Source organism: Ciconia boyciana, chromosome 2, assembly GCF_034638445.1.
Source record: "Ciconia boyciana chromosome 2, ASM3463844v1, whole genome shotgun sequence".
Classification (NCBI taxonomy): domain Eukaryota; kingdom Metazoa; phylum Chordata; class Aves; order Ciconiiformes; family Ciconiidae; genus Ciconia; species Ciconia boyciana.
The window spans coordinates 140,203,395-140,218,475 of record NC_132935.1 but is presented as its reverse complement, the minus strand read 5'-3'; the positions used below and the strand labels follow the sequence as shown (position 1 = coordinate 140,218,475).

The 15,081-nt window shown below is 38.3% G+C and overlaps 1 protein-coding gene across 2 annotated transcripts; it reads left to right on the top strand.

Annotated features, from left to right (window-relative positions):
• Window positions 1-12: 12 nt before the first annotated feature.
• On the top strand, window positions 13-14,726 carry MIOS (meiosis regulator for oocyte development). 2 transcript variants are annotated; one of them, XM_072854226.1, is made up of 11 exons: window positions 13-167; window positions 1,167-2,533; window positions 2,741-2,839; window positions 4,360-4,617; window positions 5,850-6,019; window positions 7,630-7,695; window positions 8,344-8,502; window positions 9,263-9,415; window positions 10,756-10,960; window positions 12,054-12,183; window positions 12,436-14,726. In XM_072854226.1, exons 2-11 carry the CDS (start codon window positions 1,237-1,239, stop codon window positions 12,530-12,532), a joined length of 2,634 nt encoding a protein of 877 aa, XP_072710327.1. In that variant the 5' UTR covers window positions 13-167; window positions 1,167-1,236; the 3' UTR covers window positions 12,533-14,726. The 2 variants fall into 2 exon arrangements, with proteins under 2 accessions (XP_072710327.1, XP_072710329.1); XM_072854228.1 differs by having other exon boundaries at window positions 27-171.
• Window positions 14,727-15,081: the final 355 nt, after the last annotated feature.

Below are 15,081 nucleotides of genomic sequence, written 5' to 3'. Positions count from 1 at the left end.
AGTGCCGCAGTTTTTCCTTCCCCTCTGCCCCCGCAACCGGAAACCCTCGTGCGCCTCCCGTTCTTCCTCCTCGGACGGCGTGGGCCGGCTGGTGGCGGGTCGCCGCCCGCCGCCCCCTCCCCCCGCCCCCCTCCCCCGGCGGCGGCGGTGTCGGAGGGCCTCGCGGGGTGGGTGAGCAGCTGCCGCGCCTGGGAAGGGTGGGAGGGTAGCGGTCGTCCGCGCTCCTATCTGTTCCCGCCGCCGCGGGGTCCCGGCGGGCCTCGGCGGCCTCCCCGTTCCGCGGCTACCACGTCGCGCTGCCCCCGGGCGGGGAGCGGCGAGACGGGCCGAGCTGCGGCCAGGGGGCCCTGCGCCCCCCCCGTCCCGGAGCGCGTAGGAGCCGGGCTGGGGGTAACCAGCAGACACACAAAGGAGGCCCGGGAGAAGTAAATCGCGCTCCCTTTTCATGCTTCCCAGTCTCGTATGTCCCTTTCTCCATTACAAAAGAGGTTTATAGGATCGGTGAGGTCTTTTTGTATATAGGCACGTGTAATGATTCTGGGCTTGCGGATACTGAAAGTGTAAACGCAGTTTCACAGTAACGTACATTTATGAATGCGACTAGGCCAAATACGAACAAAGACACGGTAATGTTGGGGCAGAAGGTGGGATTAGGAGCTGTAGAATAAGGTGAGGAGTGGAAAGTTGTATTTATGTAGAAATCTTCAAAGAGGGCAAGCCTTTCTAGGCTATGGAGCAGGCTTCAGACAAAACAGACAGACTCTAATTTTTGTCAATTAGTGCACTTCAATTAGGCAGGGAAATTTTCTTCTACGTGTTTTAGGGAGTGGCTCTTTACCAGCGGCACACCCACATATCATGCCACATCACATCTCAGTTAATCCCTTCTCCCTTAATACTGTTGTGGAGTTTGTAAACACAGGAAATCCTGTTGTCAGTTTGTAGATGGCTATGTTGGTTCTATCTCAGTAGGTATATACCAGCAAAAACAAAGTGTGCTGTGGGGAAAGTGATGTAATGCAGAGAATGCTTAAGGTTTGGCCTGAAATGTTAAACGCTTGGGCTAAAAGTCATTCAGAACCATATTTTTGTTTGTTTAAAGATGATCTCAGATTACAAAGGAATTTGGGTTTTGATAACATTCCTAAAAATTATTTTCTCAACAGTTTCCATATGCATGGATATCACCTGAATCTTCTTACAAGAGCTTAAATTGTGTGTAAACTTATCCTAAACATGAGTGGCTCCAAACCTGATATTCTGTGGGCCCCGCACCACGTTGACAGATTTGTTGTATGCGATTCGGAATTGAGCCTTTATCACATTGACTCTGCTGTAAGTTCAGAACTCAAGGCAGGGTCCTTGCGGTTATCGGAAGAAACTACAGCTACGCTATTGTCAATAAATTCAGATACACCGTATATGAAATGTGTGGCTTGGTATCCAAAGTACGATCCGGAATGTCTCCTTGCTGTTGGTCAGGCCAATGGTCGAGTGGTACTTACTAGCCTCGGTCAAGATCACAACTCAAAATCTAAAGATTTGATAGGCAAAGAGTTTGTTCCCAAACACGCACGGCAATGCAATACCCTTGCGTGGAACCCACTAGATAGTAATTGGCTTGCTGCCGGGTTAGATAAACATCGAGCTGACTTTTCAGTATTGATTTGGGATATCAGTAGCAAATATGCCCCAGAGACTGCAGTTGCTACAGAGAAAGTAAGACTTTCGGCAGGAGATCCGGAAGCAGGACTGGTAGTAACAAAGCCACTGTATGAATTAGGACAGAACGATGCTTGTCTCTCTCTCTGTTGGCTTCCACGGGATCAGAAGCTGCTTTTAGCTGGAATGCATCGAAATCTGGCTATCTTTGATCTGAGGAACACAAGCCAAAAAATATTTGTAAACACCAAGGCTGTCCAAGGAGTGACTGTTGATCCCTATTTCCACGATCGTGTAGCTTCCTTCTATGAAGGTCAGGTTGCCATATGGGATTTAAGAAAGTTTGAAAAGCCTGTTTTGACTTTGACAGAGCAACCTAAACCCTTAACAAAAGTTGCGTGGTGTCCAACAAGAACTGGACTGTTAGCTACTTTAACAAGGGATAGTAATATCATTAGACTGTATGACATGCAGCATACTCCCACCCCTATTGGAGATGAAACTGAGCCAACAATAATTGAAAGAAGTGTACAACCATGTGAAAACTACATTGCTTCATTTGCCTGGCATCCCACAAGTCAAAATCGAATGGTGGTAGTGACTCCCAACAGGACTATGTCTGACTTCACAGTTTTTGAAAGAATTTCTCTTGCATGGAGTCCAGTGACATCCTTAATGTGGGCTTGTGGACGACATTTATACGAGTGTACAGAAGAAGGAAAGGCTAGTTCCTTGGAAAAAGACATAGCAACCAAAATGCGGCTCAGAGCTCTGTCAAGGTATGGTCTTGATACTGAACAAGTCTGGAGAAATCACCTCCTAGCTGGAAATGAAGATCCTCAGCTGAAGTCGCTTTGGTACACTCTGCATTATATCCTTTATTTTACTGTAGTTTATATCCTAAAGAAGTAATATACCCTTATATGTAAACCAGGTATATGAAATGCATGAAAATCTTTAAATGTAATGCAGCATCCTGTAAATACTTTGCATGTGTTAATAGGATGTGACTTTAAATTAAAAAAAAAAAGTTTTTCAAACACTTGGGAAAAATTAAGCTTCCTATACATGAAAATACTTATGAAGCAGTATACTGAAGATATGGATCAAAAACTTACAGGAAACAAAGGTCCCTTAGTTTATGCTGGCATTAAATCAATTGTGAAGTCATCTTTGGGTAAGAATGTTCCAACTTTGATAAGTTCTATTGTAGTATGTTTACAGAATGATGCACTCATGAGTTTGTCTTTAAAAATTGTTGGAAGAGGCTGTTTAAAAATATGGAAACAAAGTATTTCTGTTTGTGTTTTAATATATGTAAGTTAACAGTTTATATTACAGTAATTTCCAGAATTTTCAGTGTTCTTGGAAAGTCAGTAATCACAAAACCAAAGTATCTTCACAGGTAAATCTTCAGCTGACCTATTTCAAACATTTGGGTTTTGACTATGGCGCTGAAAATTCTTGCTCCCCCCATAACTATGATATTTTTCCAAGTTCCACATAGGGGTGTAGTTCTAGGAAGCTGACTTTACTGTAGTCACTACTAATGTATTAAGTACATTTGTATAACTATGTTTAAATAAGCTGTCTTGTTCTGATGTGGTAAGCACCCCTGGTGCATCACATTATGTATCATATGCTCAGTGAAGTTTTTATTAGTATAATCTCTTATTTGAATCTTTCCTTCTCTATTCATTATGTGTCATTAATATTTATGCTCCTTGGAGCAAAAAATAACTCTTCAGTGGTGGGAAAGCTTCTAGCATGTTGATGCCTGCTAAGAAGAAGAGAACTGGTAGAGCAGGTGCTTGACTGTGGATTATGTATTTTCAGATTGAACATACTGATAATTCCTGTCAACTGTAACAAGAACCTCCAAATTCTTAGGAGGTAGAGGAAAGAAAAAAGACTTGGTGGGGAATATGTGTCAAGTTTAGATATATGATTTTTAGCAGATCAAAATAATTTTGTTGATGCTGCTCCTTACCGTGGAGTTTTTAGTGATGTTATTTTAAAATACTTGTTGTGGTTTAACCCAGCAGGCAGCTAAACACCGCACAGCTGTTCGCTCACTCCCTCCGCCAGTGGGATGGGGGAGAGAATCGGGGGGGCGGGGGAGGGAAGTAAAATTTGTGGGTTGAGATAAAGATAGGTTAATAGGACAGAAAAGGAAGGGAAAACAATAATAATAATAAATAATGATAAAAGAATATACAAAACAAGTGATACACAATGCAATTGCTCACTACCCACTGACCCATGCCCAGCCAGTCCCAGAACAGTGATCGCCGCCCCCCAGCCAGCTCCCCCAGTTTATATACTGAGCCTGACGCCATATGGTATGGAGTAGCCCTTTGGCCAGTTGGGGTCAGCTGTCCTGGCTGTGCCCCCTCCCAGCTTCTCGTGCCCCTGGCAGGGCACGAGAAGCTGAGAAGTCCTTGATTAGTGTAAGCACTACTTAACAACAACTGAAACATCAGTGTGTTATCAACATTATTCTCATCCTAAATCCAAAACACAGCACTATGCTAGCTACTAGGAAGAAAATTAACTCTATCCCAGCTGAAACCAGGACATACTAAAATATGTTATTCAGCTTTTGTACTCTGCTTTATGTTTTAAATCAAAGCGTTGCGTTGCAATTGCAATTTAAATTGTGATTTAAGCATAATTTAACTTATTTCCCATTTCTAGGAACAACAGAAAACCTCAGGCACAGCAGGAGTGGATCTGATAGACAGGCAGATATTATTCAGTATCTGAGTGAGGAGAGATCCTTGGCTTTGCAGCTCTGTGGATGGATAAAGAAGGGAACAGACTTAGATGTGGAACCTTTTTTAAATTCGTTGGAACAGGAAGGAGACTGGGAGCGAGCTGCTGCTGTGGCACTTTTCAACTTGGACATACGGCGAGCAATACAAATTCTAAATAAAGGGGCTTCCTCGGGAAAAGGTGCGTATTGTGTTTAGTATCTTTTATTTTGGCATTATATCACCTTAGTAGTTTTTTTTCTGTAAGCAGAATTAGGGAAGGTAGTATGGAAAAGATGCCTGTTGTCTTATAAAATAGTTACTTGAAGTGGTTGTATTGGAGCCTGAGAATCTGACAAATCCTGATCATTCACTCCTCAGACTGTCGTATGCCTTAACGTCTAGTTAAAATAGATTGTATGTTTCAGAATTTCCTATTTATACATACCTCAGAAAGTGTTACACTCAGAACTAGTGGGATTCTTTTATTTTAATGGAATTGCATCTTGGCTAGATATCATGTATATCTGCTCCCATTGGGCTGTATCCAGCTTTCCGCCAGTGCAATGGCTGTGGAATAACTGAAATGTAATATTCAGGGTCTGCAGAAAACATTTGTTTTGGGGTAACATTTGGTAAGAGTTGCAATGTTTGAGGGAAAACTTAAGATACTGGAGCCTGGAGATTGAGGTATTTTTGTTCTGTTTTCTTGCCAGTATTCCTCCTACAACTCTGATTTGCATTTGTGTTCTCTTATTAAATTTAAAAGACTATCTTCCCCCTGAAGTGGGTAGGTAAGACACGGAGGGAGCTGTTAAGGTTCTTTAATATTGCCCCTTTTTGGTGGGGGGAAGTGTGTGTGCTTTCTATAGGGAAGGTTCAGAGCGGAGACATGATATCTTCAAATTCAAAAATAAAATTTAACTTTCTGACAGAATGAATATTTAGATGAAATAGATTTAATATTTTTAGGAAAGTTGTTAACCTGAAGCTGCTATATGCAATTGTCATCCTCCAGCTAGGTCTGTTAAGTGATGGCTATATATACAATCCTATCTTTTTGCTTCTTGTGGATATAAATTATGGTAATGACAATCTTTTATGATAGCGATAGAAACACATTTAGCAGTTCAAAGCTATTTCAAAATACCAGAACCAGTGTGATGTTGCTTAAAGTATAACTCAGGCTGTCATGCATGTGGGCTTGTGACTTTTAGAGCTGTTAACTTACCTGAACAGAGGCCTTTAAAGCAGAAACTAATGAATGCTAGTGTATGCATATTTATTTTAGCTAGTGTTAATTCTACTACATTTTGTCTTGCATCCTGACAAAACATTCTGTTTCAAACTGATGCTTTCAATTACAGTTTTAATTGGATTTTTTTCAAGTCCTTAACTTGAATATTGTTTCACTGATTGTTTTTAATAAATCAGGTGATCTGAACCTTAATGTAGTAGCAATGGCTCTATCAGGCTACACAGATGAGAAGAACTCACTTTGGAGAGAAATGTGCAGTACTCTAAGACTGCAATTGAACAATCCCTACTTATGTGCTATGTTTGCTTTCCTGACAAGTGAGTCTGGTTCATATGATGGTGTTTTGGTGAGTAAATTTCTGTTATGTTAAAATGCCTTTAAGTAATAGGTGCATATATATATATACACACACGTATGTAGGGGAAGTGCTATATACTTCATGAATTAATCAGATTAGAATGTATTATTTTCTCCTGATGCTGGCAGATAACATTTTTTTCTGCTAAACAGACATCTCATATTAGCGAATGTTGTGTTAGTGAACAAAGCACGCATAAGCAGCCAAAATTTTCCATATAGTTCACACATTTTTTAGGGGAAATTTTTTTTAGCATGGAGTTATTAAACCACTAGATATACATTATCAAAATAATTTAAGCAGGAGGAAAAAAGGGGAGAGAGGTTAATAATGGAAATGCACAAAACAGAGTAAGTGCAGGGGAGTTTGCAGAACTTTCATCAAGCTATATTTGAATTGTATTTTACTTTTCCTTGTTTACTTGTTAAAATAATTTCACTGTGTTGAAACAGTAAACAGAATAGTTTCACATTTTCTGAAATTGGTGTAAAATTGCCATGTGTTAATTATGAGATACTTCAAGCCTTTGGAGTAGTAGCATACTTGATCCTTGGTTAGAGAACAACAGAAATACTTGATTCAGTAGGAATTATTTAGCCCAAGGAAGGACTCCTGTAATGCAACAGGGTAATTGGCCTAAATCTGTTGAAAACAAAGTTGTCATAATATGATGCTTTTAGGGTATTAAAAAAAAAATAAGGTAATAATCCCAGAGAAGAGAAACCTGAGTCTTTTTTTCTCTCTTCAAGAGAGAATGTTCTTGTTCTCTGGATGTTAGGTAATAATTTTACAGTTGTTTTTTATTGATGAATTGGAAACTGACAGATCATAAGGTGTTCTTTTTTAGTTTTAATTTTTACTTCAGTGAGACCTGTTGAAGTTTGCATGAAGAAGATTTTGCCAAGCACATCTCCTTGTTCTAGCAGTGCCAATCACAATTTCTATTCTGAGAATATCAGGAGGGAGAAATATGGGCACAGCTAAGTACCAGAATTAATCTAGTCAAGGATTTTTTTGGTCTCATCTAGTAGAAGGATTAAAAAGCAGAAAGTAAATATTATTGCATTGCTGCACCTTGAGTGCCAATATACTTGTGAGAAATCCATGTTCTGGGTGTTTGGAGTTAGTTTTTGGTTGGGGGGGGTGTTTGTTTTGTTTATTAACTTTTAGTTGTGATTTTAGGAATAAATTGAGCGGTTAGGCTAGTTATTTTGTAAATGTGGTAAATGAAGGTTTGTTTGTTTTTCTTCCCCCTTGACTTGGTGACTTGGTGAGACTCTTGGCTATATGTGCTAGAGGCATTAAGCCCAGCTCTACATGACTTGCAAAGTTTCTTTTTCTAGAGTTTCATAAACCATGTAGGATGTGTTGTACCAGCCATTCCTGCCATTTGAGTAGATTGTTTCAGTAGCCGCAGTCTTGCTGTGATACCTGTATCTGAGTATAAACGATTGATCTGATGTGATGGTTTCTTTGTACGTAATCAATTTCATAGTATTAGTTATACAATAGTGCAAATGTTCTGACTTTTACAAACAATGTATTGAAAAAGTGGAAACTTGCATGTGATGGTAGTATTCCCATTTTTCTCTCCAAAGTATGAAAATAATGTAGCTGTACGAGACAGAGTGGCATTTGCTTGCAAGTTCCTCAATGATGCTCAGGTAAGTTTGTGGTTGCACATTTAAGCAAACTGTTAAGCTGGGCTTTATGTAGAAGCGGAAGAAACTCTGGGGTGGAGGGGTGAGCAGTGGAAGCAACGAGTCATGAGTGATTTGTTTTTTCTCATCACAGTAGGATATAAGGTATGGTCTAACCTGGTCTTCATTTTGTACCTCCAGCTTGATTTTTGGGGTTTTTATTTGTTTGGTTGGTTTTTTTATTAGTATTCATGACATGCTAGTTTGTTAAATGCTATTGCATTACCTGTATGTCTGTTTTACTGGAGACTATTTGTACTTATTCAGTATTTATTTCCAGATATCTACATTATTTCAAATTAAGGCTTGGTTTTACAGCAGGAATGTTTTCTTTTAAATTGACTGAAGTATTTAAAGAATATGTAACCTCCCTCTTTGCACTTCCTATCAGGAGGCTTAAAGTTTGTTGATAAATACTTGAATTCTTGCAATATAGTGGATATAACCATATAACTTTTTCTGCGTAACATCCAGCAAGCAGCATATTCTGTTAGCAGCAGCCACTCTTAAAGAAAGTTATTCAAATCATGAAAAGTTTTGTCATATGCCAACATAAATGAGTTAGGAAGGGATGAACAGATGGCAAAAGTTAAGTAAATTTTTTTTTTATAGCTGAACAGGTTTATTGAAAAGCTGACGAATGAAATGAAAGATGCTGGGAATTTGGAGGGAATACTGTTAACAGGGCTGACAAAAGATGGAGTTGACTTGATGGAAAGTTATGTTGACAGAACTGGAGATGTCCAGACAGCAAGCTATTGCATGCTACAGGTTAGTGTTTCACTCGAAAATAAATCTTTATAGAGGAGAACTAAACATAGTTTCTTTAGCAGTATAGTACTGAATCTTGTGACCTAAAAAGTATTTTCTATAATAAATTGGGACGATACATATCAAGCCTGTTTTGTGGAATCAGCTGAAACACTCAATGTTAACTATAAACATGTATCTTCACTCCCTCTGGCTGAGATAGCTTGAGGAGATAGTAGGGGAAAAAGGCAAAAAGAAAACATAGTCCTTTTCACTAGCTGAACTGGGAATACCCATTCCCTGGCTTATTGCTGGTGTTTTCCTCACAGGTTCATTATTTTTTTTGCTTCCGGGATTTTGGTAGAGAACTGAGGTGAGGTTTTTTGTTTGTCTGTAGGCATTGGGTTTGGTTTTTTTATGATGGACTTGTCTTGGCCCTTACACAGTTGCAGCTATTGCCAGAACTGTGTTTAACTGCATATGTAATCATAACAATGATATAGACTGTGATATATGACCGAATTTCATAATCCTTCATCTGACAGACACGAGTTTTTAGGAGGACGTGGCAGCACAAGTATTTTCAACCAGAGAGACAGACTGAAGAAAATTTTTAGCAAACTCGCATTACAGTTTAACAGAAAATTAATTTTTTCTAGACAAATTACACTGTATTATTTCTCATATCTTGTAGTATGCTTTGTAAAGCCTTTTGAAAAAGTGCATAATTTATATTGTGTATCTTCAGTGTGTGTCTGACATTTTTTCCTGCCTGCTTTAGGGTTCTCCATCGGATGTACTTAAGGATGAGAGGGTTCAGTACTGGATCGAGAACTACAGGAATCTTTTAGATGCTTGGAGATTTTGGCATAAACGTGCAGAATTTGATATCCATAGGAGTAAGCTAGATCCCAGTTCAAAACCTTTAGCCCAGGTAAATGTAATTCTTGCATGAAGTATGACTAGTCCAGAAAGGAAGGTGGCATGGTACTTCTGTAGAAAAAAGTTGCTGGATGCACCTTGGCTTTCATGAGAATTCATGTGCAAAAGAAAGATTTCAACTAAAGCTGCCCTAAAAATGTAGCTGTGTTGTTTTAAAAATATTTTTTCAGAAAGGACTTGATAACTGTTTTGATAGAGAGTGCAGAAATATGGTAAACAAATCCACATTTCTTCATATCTAATCTAGGAAATCAGTTCCCTACCATTTTATTTGTGTTCTTTTTTTTTAAATTTTCTTAAACCTTTTTCTTTTGAATAACAGGTTGTCTTTCAGAAACTATACTTTTCCAACAGTTTTTCTGGGGAAACTGGTTTTTCTTCCTCCCATGTTGAAAAACAAGATCAGAGACATATCATCCAGCTGAACTCAGCATCAGGGTGAGGATGATGCTGAAACCAGGGAATTGAACCAAGAACCAGTTCAAATCGGCTCTGTTTTAATTGAAGCGAACCTCAAAGTTATTTTGAAGTCCTTGAACCTTAAACTAAAAGTGAACAGCAGCAACTTTCATTATCAGTTCTGAACATAAGTTAAACCAAAAACTAACGCCCTGTCCAAATGCCATCTACTTAACATCTGGTGGCATTTTTAGCCAACATGGTCTTACCACAGCACGTTCCACTCCCTCATGTCTGCTAAGTGTGTGCATTACAAGCCTTAGGGCCCAAGGGTTTCTAAGGAACGCTATTTTTGAATTGATGTATCCGTCAGAGCTGTTTAAGGACACCTGTATCTGTACTGCTCCAAGTGGGAGGGAGTTGAGTTTACTGCTCCTTCCTTATGTGATCAACATAAATAGCCCCTAAGGAGTTTAAAGTATGTGCTCCTTGGTATCAAGTCACAACTTGTGGCATAAGGTATGCAGATAATTAGGAAAATCCTCATGTTGGGGACTCTGGAGTGGGTCACCTGACTATAAGGACGGAGAGACCAGATTTAATTATACAGTTAGTAGAGTAAACTTAATTTCTTTCATTACTGCAAATGCACCTTTTTATGATCTTAAATAATACCTTTCCAAGTTTTAGCAATTGTGCATGTTTTTATGTGCTTTCGAGGTAAGGGAGCATCATTAAGGCCTATTTCTCAGGACTGTGTGCCACATCTATAAGCCAAGATGTTAGAAACTCCTTCACAAGTAGCCTTGGCTTTCCAGGGCACTCTGTAGAATATCTGGTAAATAAGAGTTTGCTAGCTTGAACGAATTCGCTCATAGGTGTAGCAAAAGTGGAACCAAACAAAAAAAATTAATGGGCTTTTGTTCTCTTTAGGTGTTTGTGAGTTGCAATTTCTGTGGAAAATCAATCTCTTACAGCTGTTCAGCTATTCCTCATCAGGGGCGAGGTTTTAGCCAATACGGAGTTAGCGGTTCACCAACTAAGTCAAAAGTTACAAGCTGTCCTGGTTGCCGTAAACCCCTTCCTCGCTGTGCACTTTGCTTGATAAATATGGGAACACCAGTTTCCAGCTGTCCAGGTATGACACAGTGGGTTTTAGTTATTCAGCTAGAGTACTGGCTAGAGGCCTAATTAGCAGTTCCTCTTGGAAGATCTTCTGTTGCACCTTTTTCTTGCTATTTGTACTCATACTGTAAATATTCATACTCATCATTTTGAGGGAGGAAGACCATAATTGAAAACTTGTTTACATCCCGTCTGATTTTATGATTAAACCTATGTCTCAGTTCTTTGGTGTCAGACAGTATGCACAGTTACTTGGTTCTGACAGTTCTCCCAGTGAGACTGTCAGTGAGATTCCATGGTTAGACAGATGAAAAAATTCAAGTATTGTGGTGGTCACTATTATGAGCTTTAAAACTGTAAAATGGGAAGTGTGTTTTCTTGCGATTAATTGTAGGGATGCTACAGAAATCTTGGAATGTAAATTAATTTATTTTTAGCTAGAAGAGGAGGAGAGAATAGATTTAATGTGGTATAATTTCTGTCACTAAGTATGAAAGAATGTGTGGGTCATGCTGTCACAGCTAAGAAGTATTATGTCTAGAATCTTTTGGTTCTAAATGTCTTGGGCTTAGCATTATACAAGGTCTAAACGAAACTGATTTTGTACATATTTTTAGGTCAGTCTTGTTATAGAGCCATGAGCAGCTGTGCAGTTGTCATCTATTTATATATCTCTTCTCACTCTTTCACTGATCTGTGTTATGACTTCTATATTGTAATTGTTCCAATTCATAACTTAGATTTTGTTGATTTTGCTAAAGCAGAACATTTCATGTGCAGTAAAACAGGCCCATAATTCACTGGAACATAAATCAATCACTGAAACATAAATCATTGTTGAAAAGAGATTCTGTCTGTAAAATTTGTCTAATAGGCAAGTTTAGCATGCCCATAAGATGTGAAACAACAGCTCAGCAATATAAGTCTTGTTTTGGCATTCCACCAGTTCTTAATAATTTTACTGACTTGTCTTTTAAAATCAGGCCACTCCTTCACATAATGTTCCTAATTTCAAATTTATTCTAGTAGTGTTACTGGGACTGAAATATAAATGAGGCATAATGATTTACAAGCATATTTCTGGGGGTGGGTTTGCCTCTGCACAGGAGGATCCAAGTCAGATGAAAAAGTGGATCTTAGCAAAGACAAGAAATTAGCCCAGTTCAACAACTGGTTTACTTGGTGTCACAACTGTAGGCATGGTGGACATGCTGGGCATATGCTTAGCTGGTTCAGGTAAGCAGATGTTAAAATCTTTCTTATTTCACGTGTGTATGCTGCACTGAGTAGGACATGCCCCCTTTGCTGTGTCTATCATTATAATGTTTTTTGGTTTAGAACATATGCAAAACTTACCTATGATGCTGAGCTTTTCTGAGATAGTATCTCAGAATAGTATGTGCCTGCAGATACTTAAATGTATAGATTACAAAATTCTTGTTAGTTTTATTTTACCTGTTTTTTCTTTTTTCTGTTGTTGCTCTCTAGGGACCATACTGAGTGCCCAGTTTCTGCCTGCTCTTGTAAGTGTATGCAGCTGGATACAACAGGGAATCTCATTCCAGCAGAGACTGTCCAGGCATAAATATTGTTTGAAAATGTGGGGCTCTCTAATGGTTGTCCATCATAGTCCAAGCATATATTTTAGACAAAAGTCATTTGTGACTTACTGACTGTGAAAAAATAAATTGCTATCAGATTAGTAAAATGATGTGTGTATGACTGTGCTTGGTAGAAACAGGTATTCCTGAAAGGAGCCTCTGGGTATAGTATGTGGTCCTTGCTCAGAGGATTGAAGCAGGTCAGTTCAAAAGCACTCCTGGAATTGTGGATTCTTTGGATTTGCTAAAATCCAAACAACTTTTAATAAAGTTTTCAGGGTAATGCTGATCGGCCCTTTTATTTGTTTTCCAAACAAAGAAGTGTTTATATGTTGTGAAAGTGGGCCTTCAAAATAAACACCTGAAAAATGTTCTTCAGAAGATCGCAAAGTGATGCTGTGGATTCCTCTGTTCATTGTTTGATCACACTTTCTTGTATGCAAACAATCGTTTCCTTGCAAGTTCATTCAAAGTGCCACTGTTAATTGTATCCTAAAGAGTTTTATTTTAAAGAAAAATCCATTTCTCTGTGTTCCCAAGTTTTGTTAATAGTAAGGCAATATATTTGCAATTCGAGGTTTTATTCAATTTACCTACATATGTAGCTGATGTGAATTTTAATGCTAAAGAATTTGGGGGTTTTGTCTCCTAGCCATGTCTATATCCTAGAGAAGAGTTCCCTGAAAAGTCACGTGTCTGTTTCAGTGCAGAGTGCAGGTAAACTGTAGGAGGTTTCACTTGATTGATTAATTTTTAATGTAGTACTGTGAAGATCTGAAATCTCAAGGACTGGAGACTTGTAAATATTTAAGTTTTAAACTACACGCTGAGTTTTGACTACAAAAATATTTGAAGACTTTTGGATAATCAGCATTTCCCTGTGTCTCTGAAATGTGCTGGGAAGTGTGAAATCAACCTATATAAATCCTGCTTCTGGTCATTAGCAGACACCAGTCTGCTCCCAAAAGGCTGCACAATTTTAGGTCATTGACCAGAAGTAGTTCTAGATATGTTACCAGCTGGAATTAAGATTATTTATTAACATGAGAGACAGTCAATGATATTTTGTTAATACTGTGCTAGGAGCTAATTGGTATTGTTGTCCTTGATTTTGTAGGCAACAAAATTCACACAAATTAGGGAAAAAAACCCAACCTGTTTTAAGGTATGTGATAATAACATCAGTTTACTTGGTGTGTGTTTATTTACTAGTAGAAACAGTATATAAGTTACTTAACACTTGCGTGCTATGAAATACTAAATGGAATGGAAGCAATAAACTGGTACCGTATTGCCAGGACTGTGAAAATTGGGAGTTTTAAAAGAGAATATATTGTAATATACCACTAGTTCTAAGTGCTCTAGTGTAGTTGCAACAAGATAGAATGTGGAAGCGTTTTCTGTAGATGTACATGATTACATTCAGGACTTTGGGTTATATTTTCTGATTTAGCATTAATGTTGTAATACATCTGCTACATTTACTCTGATCTCAAATTCTTGCCTAATTGACAAAGATCTTTTTTAACTTAAAAATCTAAGAGGTACTTGATATTTGTAGGCATGGGAGAGCAGTTACTTTTTTTTCTTGTTAGAATATTTATTTCTCTTTCCAGTATTTTTGCACACTTCATGTTGCTGTTGAAGAGCTCTTCAAAATGTTCTCCATTTATAAATGTAAACTGGGGTTTAATGTATGATACCCTATTTATATAAATACAGGCAATAAAACTTCTGCTTTATGGAAATGAGGATTTGTAAGTGTCAAGGATATGTTTTTATTCCTCTGTAGTAACAACATTTAGTAAATTTTCCTGATAAATTCCACGTCCAGGTGAGTGCAACTACTAACTTAAAATGTCTCATTTTCTTATGTAAAGAAATCTCATTTATAATGTTTTTGACTTGACTATACCTGTTTGTGTCAAATTCTATCATTTCATTAAATTAGGTGCTTACTTTGATACTCAGCATGTCTTTGAAATGTTTTGGATTATGAATGTGTGCATATTCTGGCACAGTATAACCATCCGTTTTGGCTGTTTTAATTGGTAATCAGGCTTTCAGGCCAGTAATTACACTATTTGCAAAATTTACGAAGTAAGAGGTGTATGTTTTTTAATGATCAGATTTTTTCCTTGTTTTGCTTTTAAAATAAAGCTGTGATTTTGGGGGTGATTTATTGTCTTCTAACAAAAGGTATAGCTACAGACATCTTATTAGCTGCAGTTACTTTTACATTTACTGTTTTCTGATATCTGCTCAACTCACTCTGATAGAGTTAACTAGATGAAGGTGGCCTTGCATGCGAAAATGTTTTGACCCCATGGTTCATGCTGATTATGTTTCATTATTTTCATTTCATTATATGCTCCAGCCTTGCCTCCCTTCCCTGATTAAGCACAAGCGCTTTCTCATTGTACGCACAGGCTGCTTGCACATGAGCACAACGTGAGTTGTGCACGTGTCCATGCCTGAGCAAGGACAGCAGAGCAGGTCTGGTGATGGTGACCAGGGTCAGCTGTGAGTCCAG